At 41.2% G+C, this 25327-nt stretch overlaps 1 protein-coding gene across 1 annotated transcript in view; it reads right to left on the bottom strand.

Moving 5' to 3' along the window:
* Nucleotides 1–25327, bottom strand: part of ALKBH8 (alkB homolog 8, tRNA methyltransferase) — a gene marked incomplete at its 3' end in the record, with an annotated part of 88033 nt that overhangs the window by 6056 nt on the left and 56650 nt on the right. The window contains exons 9-11 of the mRNA XM_039222831.1: nucleotides 21793–21897; nucleotides 20393–20463; nucleotides 5808–5914 (exon numbers count right to left, since the gene is read on the bottom strand). Of these exons, the coding sequence (XP_039078762.1) occupies nucleotides 5808–5914; nucleotides 20393–20463; nucleotides 21793–21897 (283 nt within the window). The remainder of the gene's footprint in view (nucleotides 1–5807; nucleotides 5915–20392; nucleotides 20464–21792; nucleotides 21898–25327) is intronic.

Raw genomic sequence — 25327 nt, 5'->3', positions numbered from 1 at the left:
GGAGATACTCAAAAATTTAAAAGGAGAACTACCATATGATCCAGCAACTTCACTTCTGGATTTTTATCCAAAGGACACAAAAACACTAACTTGAAAAGATATCTGCACTCCAAGGTCACTGCACCATTACTTACAACAGCCAAGACTTGGAAACAACCTAAGTGCCCATCCATGAATGAATGAAGAGAATGTGATGGGTGTGCGTGTCGGGGAGAGGGAAGGGTAATGAAATATTATTCAGTCATAAAAAAGAAAGGGGGGCGCCTGGATGGCTCAGTTGGTTAAACATCCGACTTCGTTGCTCAGGTCACGATCTCACGGTTTGTGGGTTTGGGCCCCAAGTCAGGGTTGTCAGTTCAGAGCCTGGAGTCTGCTTTGGACTCTCTGTTTCCCTCTCCCTCTGCTCCTCCCTGACTCATGCTCTGTCCCTCTCTGTCTCTCAAAAATAAATAAATGTTAAAAAAAATTTTTTTTACGAAATAAAAAAGAAAGAAATCTTTCCATTTGCAACAATGTAAATGGACCCTGAGAGTATTATGCTAAGTGAAATAAGTCTGGCAGAGAAAAACAAATCCCATATGATCTCACGTATATATGGAATGTAAATCAAAAACAGAAACAAATCAAACTTGGGGCACCTGGGTGGCTCAGTTGGTTAAGCATCTTACTCTTGATTTTGGCTCAGGTCATGATCTCACTGGACTGTGAGATCAAGCCCCGCATCGGGCTCTGCACTGATGGTGTGGAGCCTACTTGGGAATTCTCTCTTTCCCTCTATCTCTGCTCCTCCCCTGCTCGTGTCTTTCTCACAATAAATAAACAAACATTTTTTAAAAACCTTACAGGTATGCTGAACAGATTGGTGGTTGTGGGTCTACTGGGGGTCGGTGAGGGTAGGAAGAGCTGTGTAAGATGGGTGAAAGTAGTCAAAGATACAAATTTCCAGTTATATAAATAAATCTTGGGGAGGCAGTGTACCTGGTGACTACAGTTAACAACACTGAACTCCATGTTTGAAAGTTGCTAACAGCAAATCTTAAAAGTTCTCATCCCAAGAAAAAAGCCTGTAACTACATGTGGTAATGGATGTTAACTAGACTTAATGTGATCATTTCACAACATATATATATAAAGAATCATTATGTTGTACACTTGAAACATAATTTATATGTGAATTTAATAATTTTGTTTATATCTCAATTTATTTATTTATTTTTAATGTTTTATTTATTTCTAGGAGAGAGAGAGAGAGAGAAAGACACAGCGTGAACGAGGGAGGGTCAGAGAGAGAGGGAGTCACAGACTGAAACAGGCTCCAGGCTCTGAGCTGGCAGTCAGCACAGAGCCTGACGCGGGGCTCGAACCCACGAACCGCGAGATCATGACCTAAGTGAAAGTCGGACGCTTAACCGACTAAGCCACCCAGGCGCCACTATATCTCAATTTAAAAAAGAATCAGAATTCTCAGACTGATATCTTTTTAAACCACATCATAATTAATTAATTTGGGTACTAAAAAGAAGTATTTTACAGGTCTTGATGCTATTTTAAAAAGTATTTTATTTCAGGGGTGCCTGCGTGGCTCAGTTGGTTAAGCATCTGACTTCAGCTCAGATCATGATCTCGTGGTTCATGAGCTCAAGCCCCACGTCAGGCTCTGTGCTGACAGCTCAGAGCCTGGAGCCTGCCTCAGATTCTGTGTCTCCCTCTCTCTCTGTGCCCCTCCCCAGCTCTCTCTTCTCTCTCTCTCAAAAATAAATATTTTTAAAAATTGTTTAAGTATTTTATTTCATTTTCCAAAAGTTAATTTTTGAATCTTAACCTAGTATGCTACAACTATGCTATATTCAGTTTAGTTCTAGCATTTGTTTGGTAGATTTCCTAGGATTTTCTACATCCACATCATAAAGAGTTTTACTTCTTCCTTTCAAATCTCAATGATTTTTATTTCATTTTCTCAACTTATTATACTATGTAAAACACCCACTATAATATTAAATAGAGGTAGTAAGAGCAGACATCCCTGCCTTGTTCAGGATCTTAGGAAAAAGCATTCAATATTTCACCTTTCAATACAATGTTAGCTGTGGGTTTCTCACAGATACCCTTTATCCAACTAAAGATGCTTTCTTCTTGTCCTAGTTTGCCAAGTTTTTATCATGAATGGATACTGAATTCTGTCTAATACAATTCCTGCATCAATCAAGACGATTAAATATCAAACATAGGAAAAGGAAGCTTACTGCACTGAGGGGCTGGTGCAGGTGGAAAGCCTAGAGGGCACAGGGGACACCATATAAATTTGGGGGAAAGAGAGCACTCGAGTCCAGCTGTACGGCCATGGCTAAGGGCATAGATCCTGAGGCCAGACCGCCTGGCTTCTCATTTTGACTCTGCCACATAATGGTTCTATGGCTTTACACAAGGTCCATAACCTCTTTATGCTCCAAGCTGCTTTAAAAATGGGGATAAAGCACGGAATGAACTTTCCACTTTGACTGTATAAGTGAGCGGATTGTGTGAGACTCTAAGCACAAGGGCCAGCACAAAGAAAATGTTCCAAAAGGAATTTAAAAGGAGAGTCAAATAAACTTATAAATAAGCGCCTTCTAAGGTAGTCAAATACTCTCCAGGAGAGAAGCAGTGGGGTTACTTAGAAATGTGTCATTTGCCGTTAAACACATTGGAATAGTTTCATTTCCAAACAACACAGTGTTCTCTTCACCCACTGCAGCTTTCCATTCCCTGTTTGTAACACAGACAAGATCGATTTAGTTTCCAGGTGACTCTGTCACAAGATAAACATGACAGCACTAGCACAGCGGTAAGTGACAGCTGATGCTCAGCCTCAGTGTGGGGAACCACAGAACGTGGCGGGAACCACGGAGAACTTGAGAACGTCCGCCTTTAGATGAACTTGGGGCTTCATCTACAGAAGGCCAGTGGCTGTTCCTCATACTGCGGCCAAGGATTACTAGGGCCCAATGTTGTCTCACTTCCCAATTTTCAAAAGATGCTGAAGACGTAGATTTTTATGTGAAAGCTCCTGATTTTTATATGCATGCAATTGTTTAATGTTCTACCGCACAGACCACCACTGCCCCAGCCAAAGAGAACAGGTCTGACCACCATATCTGACCCACGTGCTGCCCTTCTGCCTTCTCTGATTCAGGGCATGACGAATAGAATAGGAAATCTGAACTGGATCAAATTAAGAGTTTGTAATTAACATTATAGGGCAGAGTTAATTAACTTTTTTTTGTTTAAAGTAAACTCTACCCCCCACATGGGGCTCAAACTCACAACCCCAAGATCAGGAGTCACGTGCTCTACTGAGCCAGCCAGACACCTCAAGTCACCCTCCTTCAATGCATACCCCTCAGCAGTGCTTTCTACCGCTTTGCTTTCAGCACAGAGATCATTGTTAAGGTGTATTTCCTGTGGTTTTTGCAAATTTTTAAGTGTATTATATGTGCTTTTTCCATCTCTTCTCCAGTGCACCCAGAGATTCTGATGAATGCCTCCACGGCTGGTGTATCAGTGTTTGGTCAGTCTCTCTCTATTCCTGTCTCTACCTGTAGCCCCTCCCTCCCTAACCTACCCATTCCCTTTCTCTTTCTCTTCCCAATACACACACACACATACATAGTCACATTATGAATATCGACAGTAGTCATTAAAAATAATACTTAAGGGTTTTTTTTCTCTGAAATTATTGAAAAGTTTTGATTCTAGAGAAAGGTTTAAAAATAAATATTGTCTGCAGTTCAGTTTTCCAGAGATAATTCCTCTTAACATTGAACAGAATAATATACTTCGAATGAGAAAATAATGTGATCAAAATGATGTTTAGGAGAATTAATCTGTACCACCACCCAGAATAGATTAAAATATGTTTATAACACAGGTCTATCAAAAGCCATTTTTCATTTTGTATTTGCCAAAATATCATTACTCTTAAGTTTAAATGTTGCCAGTAGTACAAATGCTTAAACTTAAAGAAAATGTGAATATTCTCAAAATTCTAGGAATATCTGAAACCATTGGGTTGCCTCACATTTTTCATTTACTGTAAGGGAAAATATTTTAGATGGCCATGAAAAAAATCAGGTAAATTTAAGCCTCATTGCATAAAATCAGGCCATTGGTTTTCATGGTTCACGTTCAAGACTGGTTACAAATTCATTTATACGTTCTTTCCTTGAATTCTTATAAAAATGCATCATCTCCCAGCAGGACATTACTAGTAAGTACAGAACTCAGCAGTGTTTTAAGTAGAATGTTAGTAAATTTTTATGGTGTGGTGCTTCTCTTCTCAAGACTAAAGATACATTCTTATCCAAAGTGCATAGAACCCATTTGTTTGAGATTAGAGTGAAATAAACTCAAAGTGAGAGACATTCTAGAAAACAACAGGCCCACTTAAATATGCCAAAATCATGAAACACAAAGAGAAGTTGAGGAATTGTTTCAAATTAAAGAAGACTAAAGACTAAAGAGAACTGACAAGTTAGTGTGTCATAAGCAGGGTCCCAGAGCAGAGGGGAAGGGCATTGGAGACTCAGACGGATCCCAGATCAGACGGGAAGGGCACTGTGAACTCACAGAGGGGTCCCAGATCAGAGGGGAAGGACAATGTGAACTCAGAGACGGATCCCAGATCAGAGGGGAAGGGCACTGTGAAGTCACAGAGGGGAAGGGCACTGTGAACTCACAGATGGATCCCAGATCAGAGGGGAAGCACACTGTAAACCACTAGCAGAGATCCTCGGTTTCACCAAACTTCAGTCAGGCTTCTCTGAGCCTGACTCAGCCCCATTCTTGGGCATGTCCTTCAAGAGCCCAATATTAGAAAGATTCCTGCTGAGTCAGTTAAACCAGAACACCCCCCCTCCAATATCTGATCGTCCTCAATCACCAACCATATTCCTCACTCCCCAGCTGGCACCCCCAGGTGACCTCTGATCTGCAAGAATCCTATGGTGGATTTAGTCCCCACACCCCTGCCCCATCAATGATGTTTCCTCTTCGTAATGTTCCATCTACTGGCACAAGAACCAGCTCCTTGGCTATCAATCCCAACTCTTCCCTGTGTTTGGAACCCGGCCCAGTCCTGTACTGCGGTCCCTCTTCTCCTACTGAAAGAGTTCAAGTAAAATCTGGTTCTGCTCCTTTAACTACTGGCAGTTTTCAACAGGACTGAACTATGAAGCACAACCAGCAAATATGAAGATGGTTTGTAGAAGACTGTGCTAAGAGTATTTTTATCGGTGTTGAATTTTCTGAATTTGAGTTGCACAGCAGTTTTCTATCACAGGGGTTGGCAAACATTTTCTGTAACAGGATCAAATAGTCAAAATTTGAGGCACAGAGGGGCATATACAGTTTTTGTGACATATTCTTTGTTGCTTTTGTTTTTTACGCTTTAAAAAGGAAAATGGCAGTGAGGCAAGGCGAAGTATCATGATGTCTCCAACTTGTTCTCGAATGACTCAGCAATAATAATAATAATAATGACAATATGTATGAGAGAAATAAAACATACGGTAAAATGTTCACAACTGGTAAATCTAGGTGAAAGGTGAGGGCTGTTCCTTATACTATGTTTGCAACTTTCCATTAAACTTGACTTGGATCAAAATAAAAGGTTAAGATTTACCAAAAAAGGGGCACATATATCCCTGGAGATTTAAACTTGGGACACCTCAGTGTGCAGACATGGAGCCTGGTTCTAGCAGCTCAAGCAAGAGAGGAGAACTGTCACAAAGCAAGAGGTATATTGCCACCAAGGTCACTTCCATACATACCCATGTGTCCAGAGGTACCTAGATTCTCCAGTCATCACCAGCAAACTCCGACGAGGCAACATAACCGGCACTGTGACGCCGTCTGGGTGCTTAAAGTCCATGACAACCTTGAAGCAAAGACGAAAGCATAAAGATGAATCTGAAATGTCATGTACTCCAAGGGCAAGAATGAGTAATTGATTCTGGCTCTCTTTCTAGGTTAATAGGGATTGAAGCCTGATAATGCTCATAGAAGAGTACAGCATGCTGGGCCTCAAACTTTTCAATGCCCATAAAAATCAACTGAATGACTAAAAAACACACTTCATCCATAGGCTCAAACTCAGGTCTAGGATGAGGCTCAGGAATCTGCATTTCTAATAATCACCCCAGGAAATTATGATGCAGGTGGTCTGAGGACCATACATACAACGCAGAACACTAGGGCAGTGGTCAAATGCTGGGACTGAGGGCTGAAACATTCATATCCTGACTCTTCCATGTACTCACCATATGACCCAAGACAAGCCAGTTAACCCCTCTGTGCCTCAGTTTCGTCAGTCCTTATATGATTGTTACATGAATTAAATATATATAATGAATATATATAACAGTATCTGGCACATAATAAAAATAAAAATTCTATAACACAATTATTCATAGGATATTAATAATTAATAACATCCCCCCAAACAACTATTAGATGCCTATTCTCATATAACCCATTTTGCCTTTAAAGTCATGCAACATTTTGGATACTAAAGGCTAATTTATAGGAGACAATCAAAGAACACAGGAACATTTTCAGTAACTCTTCCTAAGTTGTGCTTAAATATTATTTGGAATAAACTATTAAGATATAGCACCTAGGAAACTATTTTTGTCCCCAGGAACCCACACACCAAAGATTTCAGTCTAAACACAGTAGCAGCTGACAAAGGTGACTTAAAAGGCACGCTATGGGGCTAAAAAAATGTTTAAGTGAACAAATCAATCCATTTGAAAAATAAATGTGACAACCAAGTGTCAGCGGGATGAACAGAACTTAGCATAACATCTTTGTTAAAGATAAACTTTTAGCACAGTACCTCTCCTGATAACTGTTAGTTACTACTACTATCTGTTCAAAGTAGATTATAGACATGAAAATTCTTTGTAAACTACAAAGAATTATACAGATTCAAGCTGCTTTTCTCCCTTTCTCATCTGCCCTGGGAAATATGGAAAATAAAGTAAAATGAAAGAATTTCATTTTCTAACAATTATCTCTTCCAAATGATCACATTTGGAATTTCAAATAACCATGCTAAAAACATTCTATTTATAAGCACTGTAGATGAATTCTTAAGTTGTGGGGGTGAAGTATAGTGATACCCACAGCTTTCTGAAATGTATTTGTATGACGACGGACTGATAAGAGAATGGATAGACGGATAAGTATCTGATAAAGCAAATATGTCAAAAAGTTAACTGTATATTCTAGGTGGTATGTATATAGGTATTTGCTGTATAGTTTGTTCACTTTTCCTATATGAAATTTTTCATACTAAAAAGTTGGGGAAGGGGCGCCTGGGTGGCTCAGTCGGTTAAGCATCCGAGTTTTATGAAGTAGGCGTGATCAGTTACCAACTTTCCCCTCTGGAGAACAGGGAACAGGACTGAAAATTCCAAGCTTCCAACCTTGGCTTGGTCTTTCTGGTGACCAGCTACAACTGGCGTCTCACTAGAACAAGACACTGCCATCCCACAGGGAATCCCCAAGGACTCAGGCAGTCTGTGGCAGGAACCGGGGTGAATGACCCAACATTAGAACAAACACGGCTCCTAGCACTCTTCTTATTTAGGAACTTTATAAGTGTGTTAGAAGTTCTGTGCCAGGAATTGGGGACAGAGACCAATATTTATGTTTTCTATTACCTCACAGGTATACAATGTGAGTTTAGTTTTTTTCAATTTAAGAAAGAAATTTTTATTTAAAAAATTTAAAGAAAATTAATCTTTTCTTAAAACAGTCCATCATAAAAGACTGTCATTATCATCATATTTATTTAAAATATCTATATCTTGGGGCGCCTGGGTGGCTTAGTCGGTTAAGCGTCCGACTTTCGCTTAGGTCATGATCTCACGGTTCGTGGGTTCGAGCCCTGCGTCGGGCTCTGTGCTGACTGCCAGCTCAGAGCGTGGGGCCTGTTTCAGTCTGTGACTCCCTCTCTCTCTGACCCTCCCCTTCTCACGCTGTCTCTCTCTCTCTCTCCTAGAAATAAAGAAAACATTTAAATAAAATAAAATAAAATATCTATATCTTAACTCATCAATGCTGTTAAGACCAAAAAAAAAGCTTTTTAAAAAATTCACAAAGGAGGGGCGCCTGGGTGGCTTAGTCGGTTAAGCGTCCGACTTTCGCTTAGGTCATGATCTCGCGGTTCNTACGTGCCGTCAAAGCGAGCACCAGGTTGTATGCATTTTTTTTTTTTTTGGTTGTATGCATTTTTGAATGGAGGTGGTTGTGATTAAGTTAGTGCCATACAGTAAGCTAATTTTTTTTTTTTAAAGAAAGGAACGGTTGGGGCGCCTGGGTGGCTTAGTCGGTTAAACGTCCGACTTTCGCTTAGGTCATGATCTCGCGGTTTGTGGGTTCGAGCCCCGCGTCGGGCTCTGTGCTGACGGCCAGCTCAGAGTCTGGAGCCTGTTTCAGTCTGTGTCTCCCTCTCTCTCTGACCCTCCCCTGCTCAAGCTGTCTCTCTCTCTCTCCTAGAAATAAATAAAACATTAAAAAAAAAAATTCACAAAGGATTCACAATCAATAACACTCCCTGCAACTGCTGAATCATTCTGCCAATGTGACAGCTTTGCCTCACAGGAGCTTTTTCCAATTATTCTTTTTGGTTTTACCTATTTTCCTTATTTTCTGAGATGGCAGAGTCAATAAAGATCAAGGTCCCAGCAAGCTCATGGGGCGTGACAGAGAATAATGTTCAGTTCAAAGCAAGCAAACAAAAAATCCTAGACTTTCTGATCTTATAAAACGTTTACGCATCCAAAGTACAATAGAAATGAAAACCCCAGACACAGCCATCACTCTATCCCTCAAGTAAAAATGATTCGTGACAGAAAAGTACTGAAATAAATAGATCTCCATGTCCACTAAATAGGAAAATGAAGAGTACACTGCTTTTGGGAGCACATCCAAGAAAGAAGACAAACTTAACGTGGATCCATACTGGTTAGAAATTTGGGCTGAGCGGGGCACCTGGGTGGCTCAGTCAGTTAAGTGTCCGACTTCGGCTCAGGTCATGATCTCACGGTTTGTGGGTTTGAGCCCCGCGTCGGGCTCTGTGCTGACAGCTAGCTCAGAGCCGAGAACCTGCTTCAGATTCTGTGTGTCTCTCTCTCAGAAATAAATTTAGGAAAAAAAAAAACAAAGAAATAAAGAAATTTGGGTTGAGATCATGAACCTTCTGAAACCCTGAATGGTATATACACAAGAGACAATATGATGTGAAGCATGACGTGTGAGGCACAGAGAACGATGAAGGCTAATAGGGTGGAAGTCACTAAGTTTAACTGAAGAAAAGTATCCCACAGCTGAGAATGCAGCAGGAGAGTAGTCCACCTGTTCCCCATTGCCTGCCAAGTATAAATCTTCTGTAATTGCACTAATATTTTCATTGGATCCAAATAAAGCAAGAATTTGCTTATTTTAAATGGCAAACAAGGGTGCTCCCGGGTGGCTCAGTTGGTTAAGTAACCGACTCTTGGGTTCAGCTGATGTCACGATCTCATGGTTTTTGAGGTCAAGTCACACACACTGGACTCTGAGATGACAGCATGGAGCCAGCTTGGGATTCTCTCTCCCTCTCTGTCTGCCCACTCAATCTCACCCTTACTTCTCTTCCTCAAAAGAAAGAAATAAACATTTTTTTTAAAAATGGCAAACAAGTGATTCTACGTGTTTCATGTTGAAAAGGCAAAAGGGGCTGGGGCGCCTGGGTGGCTTAGTCGGTTAAGCTTCCGACTTTCGCTTAGGTCATGATCTCGTGGTTCTTGGGTTTGAGCCCCGCGTTGGGCTCTGTGCTGACTGCCAGCTCAGAGCCTGGAGCCTGTTTCAGTCTGTGACTCCCTCTCTCTCTGACCCTCCCCTGCTCATGCTGTCTCTCTCTCTCTCTCTCCTAGAAATAAATAAAATCTTTAAAAAGAAAAGAAAAGGCAAAAGGGGGAGAGTCACAACTGTAAGTACACAAGCCTGAAGCTACAAACTATTTGTAAGGAAATACAGGTCATGTCAAATTGTCTGTTTACACACCTTCCTTGGATCACATATACATAATCCCAGTGTATCATGAGATAATTAGTCCACAGTGGGGAAGAAGAGGAACTTAGAACATTTTTAGTAAAATAAATAATAGTTTTCTGTCTCTCTACAAAAAATGAGGCCCCTAAATGTATACTCTGCTAAGCTGAAAAGTAACTGGAAGAAAAGCCTGATGATACACCGTCTTATTTCAGGGCAGACAAACAAACGGGAATTTTGTCTGGGGCACTTGGAGAACAGTGGCTGATGCCAATGACCTTTCAATCTCCTACCTTTGCCACATAAGTCTGCTTAGTTTTCATTCTCGAAGGCAAGTTAAAATCAAAGACCGAAACAAATCTATTTCCTTTCCTTGATTCTTATAAGCAAGGTGTTTCCAAACAACAACAAAAACAGGAGCCTTGAAATTTGCTAAATTTCTTGAAACCTGAGAAGTCAACGTTACCAAGTCTCCTGAAACTCAAAGGGAAGAAATCGTGGCAGTCACACATGCCGGACATACGAGACCCAGGGTCTCCCATTTGAAAATCACTGCAAGAAAACAAACTCTACTCCCTCGTTCCACAGTCAGAAGCAATTTTGTAATGTCCAGGCTTCAATACTCTAGTCATGAGGGGCAAAGCCGCGCATTAGAACATGCAGACAAGACAGTAGTTTGTGGCACAGGAAAGTGGTCCCTCAAGTAGTACACACAGGAACGAACTACCACTGTGGCCCAAACGCTCTGTGCCCCCTGCCTCTGAGAGAGGATGCAAGAGGCAGAGTACCGTCTGAGTTTCTGGTGTGAACACTTTCTCCACTGGTCAGGGGACCACGTCTGCATTTAGGATCCATACCTGGGAACCTGCCTGCCTGGGAACCAGACGTGTGAAACAAGCAACATTAGGCTAACAATTTAGAGGAAAACACCACAAACAACTCTACTTTACAGCATGTCAGCAAATTCCACCTTTCGAAAACAACTCTGCTTTACAAAAACTAGGTCTCCACTGCTGAAAGCATAGAAGCTGGCATCTCTGCCTCTTCCCCCAAATACACATGATTTTGAACTGTTTTGTCTGGCTGAGCTCAAGTAAAATGTAAGTCAAAAGTGGAAGCATTTATGGTCTAAATATATTTGCAAAAGGCACAAAAGAGAGCAAAGTAAACAATGCATAACAGAAGAATACACTTGAAATAGAAAAGATGCTGAAATGAAGACACTTTAGCCACCACTGAATATTATAAATGCTTAGCTTACATGCCTGTAATATATTCATGTTCACATGTTGGCACTGGGACCACTTGCTATCAGCTTTCATTTATCACACGGAGGCTTCATTCTTTTGCAAGAACTATGAAGGGAAAATCGACATCCCACAAAATCAGAATCCAAAAACAAGAGTCAATCACAAACCACTTCAGTAAAATTAAGTTTTACTTCATGTATGACAAAACTCCAAAGGTAATGAAACATTTTAGCTTCCTGATTTTATCTTCATTTTCTTGTTAGATTCTGTCTAGTAGATTACACTCAACAAATATTTTTGAATGAATAAATGAATGAATAAATTCACTATAAACAATTGATTTGAAAAGAGCAGAGTGATGTATCTTACATTTCTGGACAGAAAGCTTCCAAAATTCCATTTATTTATTTTCTGAGCTTTCTTCCTTAAACAAAATAAGTCAACAAATTCATATACACAGATAACCACAATGAGACAGCTAAAGTAAAAAGAACTATAGTAGTCATGAGTATATCTAGTCCTGAGGCCCTAGCTTACTCCTCCTAAAGCAAAACTCACTTATTGGAATGGCTACCATAGGTACCATAATGAAATACCACCTCACATCTCTTAGAATGGAAGGAATCAGAAGGAAGGAAGGAAGGGAAGAAAGAAGGAAGGGAGGAAGAGAGGGAGGGAGGGAGGGAGGAAGGAAGGAAAGAAGGAAGGAAGGAAAGAAGGAAGGAAGGAAAGAAGGAAGGAGGGAAGAAAAGTCAAACAAGTGTTAAAGAGTTAAAGATGTGGAGAAGAAAGAACCTGTGTGCACTGCTGGTGGGAATGCAAACTGGTGCAGCCACTGGGGACACAGTGTGGAGGTTCCTCAAAAAGTTAAAACTAGAACTACCCCCCACTCCTGATCCAGAAATTCCACTTCTGGGTATTTACCCAAAAGAAATGAAAGCACTAACTCAAAAAAATATCTCTACCTCCACGTTCACAGCAGCACTGTTTACAACAGCCAAGACATGGAAACAACCTAAATGTCCATTGACAGATGAATGGATAAAGAAGAAGTGATATTTATACACAAGAGAGTATTATTCAGCCACTAAAAAGAAAGAATTCCTGCCATTTGTGACAACACGAATGGACCTGGACCAGGAGGGCATTGTGCTGAGTAAAATAAGTCAGACGGAGAAAGATATGACACATGAGCTCACTTAATATGTGGAATTAAAAAAAAGAAAAACACCAAACGCACAGATAGAGAACAGAATGGGGGTTGCCAAAGGCAGAGAGTGCAGGGTGGGTGAAATGGGTGAACAAACTTCCAGTTGTAGTTGTAAATCGTGGGGAGGTAAGGTACAGCATGATGACTAAGAGTAATACCGTGGGATATATTTGAAAGCTGCTGAGAGATCATAAAAGCTCTCATCACAAGGCGGGGGCGGGGGGGGGGGAACTGCACTAGTATGTGGACAGATGCTGACCAGACTTACTGTGGTGATCGCCGTGCAATATACACATATGCCAAGTCATTATGGTGTGCATCCAAAACTAACGCAATATTATGTCAATTACATCTCAATTACAAACAAAACAAAAACTATGAAATACACACCAAAAACAACAACAACAACAACAACTCCTTGCTTGTGCGATGACCATGGTAACGTTAGTGTCAGCAGTAGGAGTGGCAGCAACAGTAGCAGCAGTTATTGTTAAATTCTTCTCAATTCCTTACAAACAAAATTCAAAGATTATATGCCAACCTCTGTCTGTGAGTTACCAAGAGGGATGAACTAGAATCCAACTCTCCTGACTTGTCCAATGCTGACCCTAGTCCCTGTGCGAAAACCTAAGGATCTGGACACGAGACACACAGACTAACCTTTTCAGCTTCTAGCTGCAATGGAACATTTGATTGAATGCTGATTACAGCTGCCACTGGCTGCCTGTGTTACTTCATTTCTATTATTCTGGGAAAGATTAATATGAAATCCTACTGCCTTTGGCGCTGACATTGTACATATTTAGCATTTTAATATATTCTAACTCAAAGACTCAGAATTCTAGCTAAATATCATAATTGTCTATATGCCTTCTGTAATTTGGCCTTCATCTCAGACATTCTGAATCAGAATAAACCATAGTACCTGCTCTAGAAAAAGATAGTACAGACAGTCTAGAAAAATATCTCTAGATATTTCTAAGGAACAGAAATGAACCAGAGGGACTTCAAATACACAAATATCAGATACAGGCTATAAAACAAAGATTCTTACCAAGTTTACAGATATAAATACTAAGCCTGAAAATTTCAGCAGAGAGCTGTAAATGATTTTTTTAAAAAGACACTGTAAACAGGAAGAAAAAAACAAGTAGATACTCTGTGATGGATAAATACCATGACTGAAACTAGGCCACTGATGAATGGGTTGAACAGCAATCAGACATGGCTGAAAAAAAGAAACAGTGACAGAATATATAGAGCATGGACAGACAAAATACCCTAAACACAGAAGAGAGGGCAAGCAAAACAAAGTCTACAGAAAACAGGCAGATGGACAGAGAACAGCACAGAGGCAAGATCTGTATGGATAATGTTTTCCAAAATTGATGGGGAAAAAAAATCCACGGGTTCAAGAAACCCAATAAATACCAAGAATGAATAAACCCACCAAAATAAGCAGCATAATCAGGCACATCAAAATAAAAGTACAGAAAACACAAGATAAAGAAAAATATCTTAAAAGAAGCCAGATAAATAAAGAAAGGTCATGAGAGTGATAACGAGAGTCCCAAGGAAGTCAATGAAGTCTTGTGTGCACTACAAAGAGCTGCCAATCACAAATTCTATACCCAGTGAAAAGAGCCTGAAGGATGAAGGTGAGGAGAAGACACCTGCAGACAGAACAGGGGCAGCCAGCAGCGCACCTGGACTAAAGGAAATTTAAAGCTTGTACGTTGTGGAAAAGGAAAATGATCCCATATGTAGGGTCTGAGATTAAAGAGTGAAGAGTAAAGAAAATCTAAGTATGTCTAAATGATCACTGATGGTATAAATCAAGGAAGTAGCCAAAAAAAGTGAAGAGAATTCAAATGCACACTAATAACAGTATGTAAATTACAAGGGAGTCATGGAGTTAAATTGTTCTGAAGTTCTTATACTATTCAGCAAAAAAGTAAAGATATCAATTAAGTTTTGACTCTGAATAAAGCTCAAGTAACTGTGATAAGTGAAAGAAACCATGTAGCGAAGAGTATATACTGCATGACTCCTGTATAAAAAAAACTCTGGAAAATACTATGTAATCTAAGGTGTTACGGAACAGAGGACACAAGGAAATGCTTGGGGTTGGTGGACACGTTCATCACCTTGAGAGTGGTGAGGCTTTCATGAGTGTCTACTTTAAGAGGTGCAGCTTATTGACAATTACAACTCTAGGAGCTGTTCTTGGAAAAAAATGTTGTGGGGTGTAGTGGAAATAGTACTTGAAAGGAGAATTCACAATTTAAAAAATGTATGTCACGAATGTTTCCCAGGCTCTACATTGATCGATTGGCAGACAATTAAACAGAGCAGGGAACTGAGGAAGAGCCAGTCTGTTCTATTTTGTATGGGAGAATAGCAGTGGGTGGTAAATGGCTGAAGACAAAGATAATGAATTCAGATTTAGAAAAAAGAAAATATCTTTCAGAGAGCTGGATATTCAGGTCCAAAGTCCGAGGTCAGGACGGGACAGTCAAAGCCGGAAATATTTTTCTATCTCCCACACTGCTTGCGAAAATGCCGGTCACATCAATAAAAGGTCTCCTAAGAGGAATCTATTTGACGAGCCAACAGGCTCCATGACTTCTGGAAAGCACACTCACGCCCGAGTGTCTGCTGGTCCTCGGCAACCCTCCAACACGCTTGCATACTTCTCTCGCCGGCTGGGCTGTGGTTGAACAAGCCAAGTGCTCTGTACCGTCCACGCCCGGTCCGCAGGTACTCGGTTTAAGGATCTGTTATGCAAACCGATGAAACTGACTTAAGAGAAGATAGGTTTTTCCCTCTATAAATCAGGTTGAGTGCTGTTGAAAAACTCAGTAACAGTGGACAAAATAATGAACTGTTGTAACAGATGTGACAGTTCAATAATAAAACCTTGGAAATAAAAACATCAAAACCTAAATCCCCAGAAGTTTCCATATGTGTGTCTAAGCTTTTGCTTCGTTTTAAAGGAATGAAAACTGGAAAGACAAGGCAGACCGTGGACGCTCACAGAAAAGGACCTACATCAAAATTCTGGTAAGTAAAATGATGTGGGTTAAAACAAAATGTTTGCAATATACATGTATGTTTCATTATTATTATTCCCAAATTTCAGTGATTTCTCAGTGAGCAGCCAACCAGTGGTTCCAACTTCATCTCCTAAAATTGGCCTCTAGTGTAGTTTTCTGCAGTCTACTGACATTTTATTCCAGTTCTACATACCTTGAGTGACATAATGCTGCTATCTTGCTGTGAAGCAAATGTACAAATTCTACCTGAAAGATCCAAGAATTAGTACCTGGAAGACTAAAAAACAACAAAATGTGTACTTCATGATGTTGCACCATGAAACGGACTCCATCAGCAGATTACTGGCTGAAACAGGCACATCTCTTTGCCATTATTCTTACTGTAAGGGCATGAATATATTACTGCATATAGAGAAGATAAAGAGTACACTTTAAAAATTATCAGCAGAACCTTGGGGCACCTGGGTGGCTCAGTTGGTTAAGTGTCCAACTTCGGCTCTGGTCATGATCTCATGGTTCGTGAGATAAAGCCCTGTGTCGGGCTCTGTGCTAACAGCTCAGAGTCTGGAGCCTGCTTCGGATTCTGTGTCTCCCTCTCTCTCAAAATAAACAAACATTAAAATTTTTGGAAAAAAAAAGTCAGCGGAACCTCATTTGCCCAACTGACACAAAAGGAAATTTTGGCTTCAGGGGACCTTGAAAGATAAGAAATTACACAAAAATAGGACTCTTCAGAACACAAGTTAGGGGAGTAAATACTTGAGAGAAAGGAGAATTTGATTATAAAAACAAATATGACCGAGTAAGGTAAGGCATTTATTTCTGGCCCACAAACCAGGAGATCTACTCATCCACAGAAGTTCTGAATGTTAGGGACACACTGGATAAAAAGAAAAAGGAAGATGTGGCCCAACACCATGCTGACTGTACTATAAGGAAACTATCCCCATGTGAAAGTTACACTCTCTTCCTACATCAATGTACACTGCCATACCAAGGCTATGGATACAAAGTACCCTACACCCACACACATACAGAAAATGAAGGGAGATATCATCTTTTCGATGCTGAGGACACTACTGAGATGATGGAAAATATCACAAATGTGCCATTAAGGACAGAGAAGGGAGAAAGGATCTATGCAGCAGACACAACTTCTTTGACAGAACTCCACAGATGTGATCAGACTTGCTATGGCTAATCATTCTGTAATGCACATAAAATGTCAAATCACTGCATCACACTTGAAATCAATATAATATTTTAAGTCAATTATACTCAATTTAAAAAAATAGGCGTTCTCAGAAAGTTTCTAGGAAAAGGAAGAGCTAAATATAATCTCAAAGATTTTGGCCAAGGAGAAACAAATAAAACAAACACTAAAAAACCGGTTCAGCTGACAAATTATTACAATAGGAGAGAAGCTAGAATAGACACTATAGTAAATTTCTTACAATCACGGATGTCAAGATGAGAAAATAGAGAAAAAAGGACAGGAGTCTGGGAGCCAGATTCCAGGCCAGGGGGTAAAGAACCAGCAATCGCACAGCAGGAAAAGCAAACAGCGCGCGGCGCAGGTGCGACAGTGGGCACGGAAACTGCGCGCGGCACAGGTGCGACAGTGGGTACGGAAACAGCGTGCGGCACAGGTGCGACAGTGGGTAACAAAACTGCACCCGGCACGGATGCGACAGTGGGCACGGAAACAGCGCACGGCGCAGGTGCGGCAGAGGTGCGACAGTGGGTAACAAAACAGCACCCGGCACAGATGCGACAGTGGGCACGGAAATGGCGCGCGGCGAAGGTGCGGCACAGGTGCGACAGTGGGTAACAAAACTGCACCCGGCACGGATGTGACAGTGGGCACGGAAACAGCGCACGGCGCAGGTGCGGCAGAGGTGCGACAGTGGGTAACAAAACAGCACCCGGCACAGATGTGACAGTGGGCACGGAAACAGCGCACGGCGCAGGTGCGGCAGAGGTGCGACAGTGGGTAACAAAACAGCACCCGGCACAGATGCGACAGTGGGCACGGAAATGGCGCGCGGCGAAGGTGCGGCACAGGTGCGACAGTGGGTAACAAAACTGCACCCGGCACGGATGTGACAGTGGGCACGGAAACAGCGCACGGCGCAGGTGCGGCAGAGGTGCGACAGTGGGTAACAAAACAGCACCCGGCACAGATGCGACAGTGGGCACGGAAACAGCGCACGGCGCAGGTGCGGCAGAGGTGCGACAGTGGGTAACAAAACAGCACCCGGCACAGATGTGACAGTGGGCACGGAAACAGCGCACGGCGCAGGTGCGGCAGAGGTGCGACAGTGGGTAACAAAACAGCACCCGGCACAGATGCGACAGTGGGCACGGAAATGGCGCGCGGCGAAGGTGCGGCACAGGTGCGACAGTGGGTAACAAAACTGCACCCGGCACGGATGCGACAGTGGGCACGGAAACGGCGCGCGGCGCAGGTGCTGCAGTGGGAAAGAAAAGCTGGAGCCACCTTCTGGTGAGCACGGGGACTCTTACTTTGAGGCCACGCGGATGTAACCTTCTCTTCGTTACACCTTCCAGGAAGGAGCCCCAGAAGCAGCCCCCTTAGTAAGAAGTCTCTACACATACACACTGCTCCGAGTCAGAACACGCACGCGTCCCGGCTCCCTGTCACGATGCAGAACACGCACGCGTCCCTGCTCCCTGTCACGATGTGCCTCCTGGCTCCCACCAGGACAGCTGTAAACAAGACCCCGCCATGCACACGGCAGCTAACAGGCATGTGCCTTCAGAGACACCAAGTGGAGACGACAATTACAGCAGATCATGGGCGCAGGTAAGGGCTTGTTTTCCCTTCTCTACCACTTTCAGCTGTGGGGGAACACTTAGTTCCCAGTCCTCACATCTCCCTAGGAGGGGAGGGAATGTCCCCCGGGGTGAGAGTATAGAACATATCAGGCTTTTACTCCCCTCCCTCACCTCTAACTCCCCGGGAGAGAAGGCCTGGCTTCCGCGGAGTGGCTGGCCTGGGGCCACCCGTGCCTAGCTGAGCTCCTCCCTCTCCCTCAGACCTAGCTGGTTTGCAGAGCCCAGCGTGGGCTCCTCCAAGTCCCATTCTAGAGGAAGAGTCTGCCTCTATGAGGAAGGTGTCCAGGCGTCTGGCTGTGCCAGGGACAAGCACAACATGTCTATTAACTAAGAGGGGAAGTTTTAACAAGAACACTTGGCTACAGATCTAGGGTTTTCTCAGTAGTAAAGCTGATCTGATCTCCAGTTAGGTCTCCTTTCTCAGCTGGGTACCCAGCTGAGAGGAAAGGACACAGATGTTCTTTACTGATCCCCTGGAGCCACAAGCCAGGATGAAGAGGTAAGATAAAAGTAAGCCAGACAGAGAAGATCTCTTTCTTTTTCCTACCCGTCATCATCATTTTTAAAGCATTTAATAAAAATCAACACATGTAGTTGATACGATGGTTCCATCTCATCAAATGACACCAACATGCTTGTCACATTATCAAATGATCATACGAGCTCTGCATGGGTTAACAAGCCAAAGCACTTGGGGCACCAGGTGGCTCGGTCGGTTAAGCGTCCAACTCTTGGTTTCGGCTCAGGTCATGATCTCATGGATCATGAGCCCAGATCTTCTTGGGATTCTCTCCCTTTCTCTCTCTCGCTCAAAATAAATACTTAAAAAAAAACAAAAAAAACATAGTCAATTGTATTTGCTTCCAGGAACAAGCTCAGATTTTGAAGCAACCTCTATTTAGATTAGATGACCTCATATGTTAAGGGTTCTGGATTTAAAATTCTGATTTTTAACTAAAATTCTATCTGCAGTTTGCACCCATCACTTTAAATCATGCTTTTTACATTTTTTTAAAATTTTAATGTTTCATTTATTTCTGAGAGAGAAAGAGAGGCAGCATGAGCAGGGAAGGGTCAGAGAAGAAAGGGAGACAAAAAATCTGAAGCAGGCTCCAGGCTCTGAGCAAGCTGTCAGCACAGAGCCCGATGCGGGGCTTGAACCCACAAATTGTGAGATCATGACCTGAGCCGAAGTTGGATGCTTAACCGACTGAGCCATTCAGGTGCCCTGCTTTTTGCATTTTTAACAGTTCAAGTAAAGGGCAGCGTTAAGAACAAGTCAATGAATAAACATGAGCCTCTTAACTTATTCTTTATCTGCAAAAATGAGTATAATACCCTGTACTGCTCAGGGGTTCTGAAGAGACCAAGTCAGTTAATATATTATGTGAAGGGGCGCCTGGGTGGCTTAGTCGGTTAAGCGTCCGACTTTCGCTCAGGTCATGATCTCGCGGTTCGGGTTCGAGCCCCGCGTCGGGCTCTGTGCTGGCTGCCAGCTCAGAGCCTGGAGCCTGTTTCAGTCTGTGACTCCCTCTCTCTCTGACCCTCCCCTGCTCACGCTGTCTCTCTCTCTCTCCTAGAAATAAATAAAACATTAAAAAAATTTAAAAAAAAAAAAAAATATTATGTGAAAAGGCATCAAAATTATGTTTCCTTTCTGCGTAGCCGGCAGCTACTGCCTTCTGCCACTAGATGGCAGTGCCACATGGGTAAGGCCAGTCTGGACTGTCCTCAAGGGCTATAGGAAATGTGTGAAAAATCAAGTTAAATTACAGGGGTTTTCCTGGCAGCTGATGAGCTGATGGATAAATCTTCAGACACCTGAAAAATGAGGCTGCGATATTTTTACATTCCGTAAGAAACAAAAGTACTAATCCTATGGAAATGGCATCATATAAGGTAACAGGCTTGTAGACAGCTAATAATATTTGAACGTTTACCTCTGACCCCAGACTGAGAGAAACAATCTCATCCTCAAAAGCAGAATGTGTGTCAATATGAGCAGGAATTCCTGGGACAGAAAATAAAATAACACGTCACTTCATTTCTCCTGTTAGTAGATTTAAGATGACTCTTCATGTACTATGGTGAGAACACTGTGTGATAATTGGGAATGTACGATAATTTTAGTTAAAAGGAAACATTTAGGGTGAATGTGACTAAATAAAATCAAACTAAATCTCAACTAAAAATTTCTTAACGTCATGTTGAAGTGCCACTGGCACTCAATTCTGAAATCAAAATGCAAGATTCAAGGGGGCGCCGGGGTGGCTCAGTCGGTTAAGTGTCCGTCTTCAGCTCAGGGCATGATCTCGCAGTTGGTGGGTTCGAGCCCCGCATCGGGTTCTGTGCTGACAGCTCAGAGCCTGGAGCCCGTTTCGGTTTCTATGTCACCCTCTCTCTCTCTCTGCCCCTTGCCTGCTCATGCTCTGTCTCTGTGTCACAAAAATAAATTAAAAACTATAAAACAATTAAAAAACAAAACCAAAAACATGAGAGTCAACGCTGACCTAGGACATTTACCCAATCCCAGCCCAAGAGAAAGGTGTGAAAGATAAATACCAAAGTCAATTCCCTGAACAATGGATTCCCAAGTACACGCAGAACAAAAGCGACAGTCAGGTGTGAGGACTGAGCCTATCAATAATTAAGTTGTGGCTTCCTCTACCAGTTTCTCATCTGTGCTCAGTATCTTCTAGAAAAAGGAACTGTACCACATGATGAGAGTACATAAGGCAAGTGAGACACACCTCTGTCCTCAAGGAGCGTACAGACCAACAGAAAGACTGACAGGTAAATAGGCAATTGTAATACATTGTGAAAAGGCAGGAAAAAACACAAAACCCCACGATGCCTGACATTAATAAAATCCTTAAGGTCATTTCAGTACTACAAACATCAAATGAAGATGCTAATAAATGCAAAAAAAAAAATCAGGACCCTAAAGATTTTTTACTGAAGTATCATCCTAGAATTGTCTTCACATTCTTGGAGGGGAAAGAAGAGGGAGAATACAGGTATTTGTCAATTATTTGGATCCTCTATCACACCTGTCTCCTATGCCTAAAACAACCGCCCGTCTCTAAATGAAACATTGAGAAGCGAGCGAACAAAAAAGAAATCACAAAAATCACACAGTGACAATGTCAGTCTGCTTATGTCTGCTCTGAGAAGCAAGTTCCTCAAGGGATTAACATTTGACTTACAGGTAACAAACATAAGCAAATTACTGTGAAAAGTTAGTTTAACACAAAAAATAATATCTTTGATTTTAGGGAGTTACATACTCTACTTAAGTTATGAAATACCCGGTTGGAGTGTTGAAAGAAGAAGCACTCACCATGTCCAGGTTCATACTGGTTTACAGTCAACTGATCGGGTTTGTGTTTAATGAAACCTTCTTTCAACCATTTCTCCAAAATGCTATCACAAGTGTCAGGAAGACCTGTTGTCAGTAATCATAAAGGTGAAACATATTAAAATATTTGCATGTTTAACTCAAGAATAAAGTCACTGTGAGAAAAATCGCACAGCTTTGAATTTTGCAGTCAGATCCAAAAGTAACAATAAACCAATAAGGCAAAACAAAATAAAAGCAAAACCTTGAGAATCCTCTAAAGTTTACTGATTAAAATCATAAAATATCCAAAAGAACACTTTTGCTGACAATTTTGGTATTCTATAAAACAGCAATAAATTATTAAACTTATTATAATATACTAGAAATTAGACTGACTGCTCTTTTGTATTATTTTCAATTATTGCACTACTTTTATATTAAACTTTACTTGCTCTAAATCATTTCCCTTTACAAAGCAGTTTTCAGGGTACCTGACTTTTCAGCTGGTGGAGCATGAGACTTGATCTCAAGGTTCTGAGTTCAAGCCCCACGTTAGGTACAGAGATTACCTTTTTTTTTTTTTTTCCCATTTATTCACTTGTTTTTAAATTTTACTTGTTTGTTTGTTTATGTTTATAATACTGTCTTGTCAATTTGGTTTCCATATAACACCCAGTACTCATCACAAGTGCCCTCCTCCATGCCAATCACACCACTTACCCTCTCCCAAATTTTATGATGTTTAAATAAGTTTAAATAAGTTCCTTCTATCCTGACTTTCTCAAGGGTCTTTATTAAGAAGGGATGCTGTATTTTGTCAAATGCTTTTTCTGCATCTATCGACAGGATCATATGGTTTTTATCTTTTCTTTTGTTGATGTGATGTATCACATTGATTGATTTGTGAATACTGAACCAGCCCTGTAACCCAGGAATGAATCCCACTTGATCATGGTGGATAATTTTTTTTTATGTGCTGTTGAATTCGATTTGCAAGTATCTTAAGAATTTTTGCGTCCGTATTCATCAAGAATATTAGCCTGTAGATCTCTTTTTTTGCTGGGTCTCTGTCTGGCTTGGGAATCAAAGTGATGTTGGCTTTGTAGAATTAGTCCAGAAGTTTTCCTTTGATTTCTATTTTTTGGAATAGCTTGAGAAGAATGGGTATTAATTCTGTTTTAAATGCCTGGTAGAATTTCCCAGGGAAGCCATCGGGCCCAGGGCTCTTATTTGTTGGGAGATTTTTGACAACTGATTCGATTTCTTCACGAATTATGGGTCTGCTCAGATTTTCTACCTCCTCCCGTGTGAATTTTGGTAGTGAGTGTGTGTTTAGGAATTTGTCCATTTCTTCTAAGTTGCCCAGTTTGTTGGCATATAATTTTTCATATTATTCCCTGATAATTGCTTGTATTTCTGAGGGGTTGGTTGTAATAAGTCCATTTTCATTCATGATTTTGTCTGAGTGCTCTCTCTTTTCAAGAAGCCTGGCTAGAAGTTTGTCAAATTTGTTTATTTCTCCAAAAAAGCAACTCTTGGGTTTCATTGATCTGTTCAATGTTTTTTTGGTTTCTATATTGTTTATTTCTGCCCTGATTTTTATTATCTCTTCTCCTACTGGGTTTGGGGTGCTCTTGTTGCTCTCCATCTAGTTCCTTTAGGTGAGCTGTTAGATTTTGTACTTGTGCTTTTTCTAATTTCTTGAAATGGGCCTGGAGTACAATGTACTTTCCTCTTAGGACTGCCTTTGCCGCATCCCATAGAGTTTGGATTGTTGTATTTTCATTTTCATTTGTTTCCATATATTATTTAATCTCTTCTCTAATTGCCTGATTGGCCCATTCGTTCCTTAGTAGGGTGTTCTTTAACCTCCATGTTTTTGGAGGTTTTCCAGACTTCTTCCTGTGATTGATTTCGAGTTTCGTAGCACTGGGATCTGAAAGTGTGCATGGTATGATCTCAATTCTTTTATATTTATTGAGGGCTGCATTAAGTCCCAGTATGTGATCTATCTTGGAGAATGTGCCATGCTCACTTGAGAAGAAAGTGAACTCCATGACCGCAGGTTGTAGAGTTCTAAATATATCTGTCAAATCCATCTGGCCAATGTGTCATTCAAGTCCATTGTTTCTTTAGTGATTTTCTGTCTAGTTGATCTCTCCATTGCTGTAAGTGGAGTATTAAAATCCCCTGCTATTAGCACATTCTTATTCATAAGATTGTTTCTGTTTGTGATTAATTATGTATTTAGGTGCTTCCATATTCGGTGCATAGACATTTATAATTGTTAGCTCTTCCTGATGGACAGACCCTATAATTAGTATATAATGCCCTTCTTTATCCCTTGTTACTGCCTTTACTTTAAAGTCCAGTTTGTCTGATATAAGTATAGCTACACCAGCTTTCTTTTGACTTCTAGTAGCATGATCGATAGTTCTCCATCCCCTTACTTTCAATCTGAAGGTGTCCTCCAGTCTAAAATGCGTTTCTTATAGACAGCAAACAGATGGATTTTGTTTTTTTTACCATTCTGCTACCCTATGTCTTTGATTGGGGCATTTAGTCCATTTATATTCAGTGCTAGTATTGAAAAATATGGGTTTAGAGTCATCGTGTCCTTTGTGGGACTCATGCTTGTAGTGGTGTCTCTAGTATCTTGGGTTCCTTGCAACATTTCCCTCAGAGAGTCCCCCTCAGGATTTCATGTAAGGCTGGTTTAGTGGTGACGAATTCTTTCCACTTTTATTTAGAAAGACTTTTATCTCTCCTTCTATTCTGAATGACAGGCTTGCTGGATAGAGGATTCTTGGCTGCATATTTTTTCTGTTCATCACATTGAAGATCTCCTGCCATTCCTTTCTGGCCTGCCAAGTTTCAGTAGATAGGTCTGTCACCACTCTGATAGGTTTCCCTTTATATGTTAGGGCCCTTTTCTCCCTAGCTGCTTTCAAAATTCTCTCTTTGTCCTTATATTTTGCCAGTTTCACTATATGTCATGCAGATCGATTCAAGTTACATCTGAGGGGAGTTCTCTGTGCCTCTTGGATTTCACTGTTTCCTACCCCAGATTGGGGAAGTTCTCTGCTATAATTTGTTCAAGGTCTCCTTCAGCACATTTCCCTCTCTCTTCCTCTCCTGGAATTCCTATGATATGGATATTGTTCCGTTTGATTGTATTGCTGAGCTCTCGAACTTTCCTTTCGTGTTCCTGGATCAGTTTATCTCTTTTTCTCAGCTTCCTCTTTTTCTATAATTGTGTCTTCTAAGTCATCTATTTTCCTCTCTGCCTCTTCAATCGTGCATTGGATGCCTCCATTTTATTATGCACCTCATTTAGAGCATTTTTTTAATTCATCACAACTATTTTTGAGCTTCATAGTCTTTGTAGCAATAGTTTCTCTGATGTCTTCCATGCCTTTTTCAAGCCCAGAGATTAATTTTATGACTACTGTTATATACTCTTGTTCAGTTATGTTGCTTATATCTGTTTTGAGCAGTTCTTTTTTTTTTTTTTTAATGTTTTATTTATTTTTAG

Source organism: Hyaena hyaena, unplaced genomic scaffold (genome assembly GCF_003009895.1).
Source record: "Hyaena hyaena isolate Hyena2069 unplaced genomic scaffold, ASM300989v1 scaffold_1190, whole genome shotgun sequence".
Classification (NCBI taxonomy): Eukaryota; Metazoa; Chordata; class Mammalia; order Carnivora; family Hyaenidae; genus Hyaena; species Hyaena hyaena.
The sequence above is the reverse complement of the archived record's forward strand: the minus strand, read 5'-3'. Positions and strand labels throughout refer to the sequence as shown.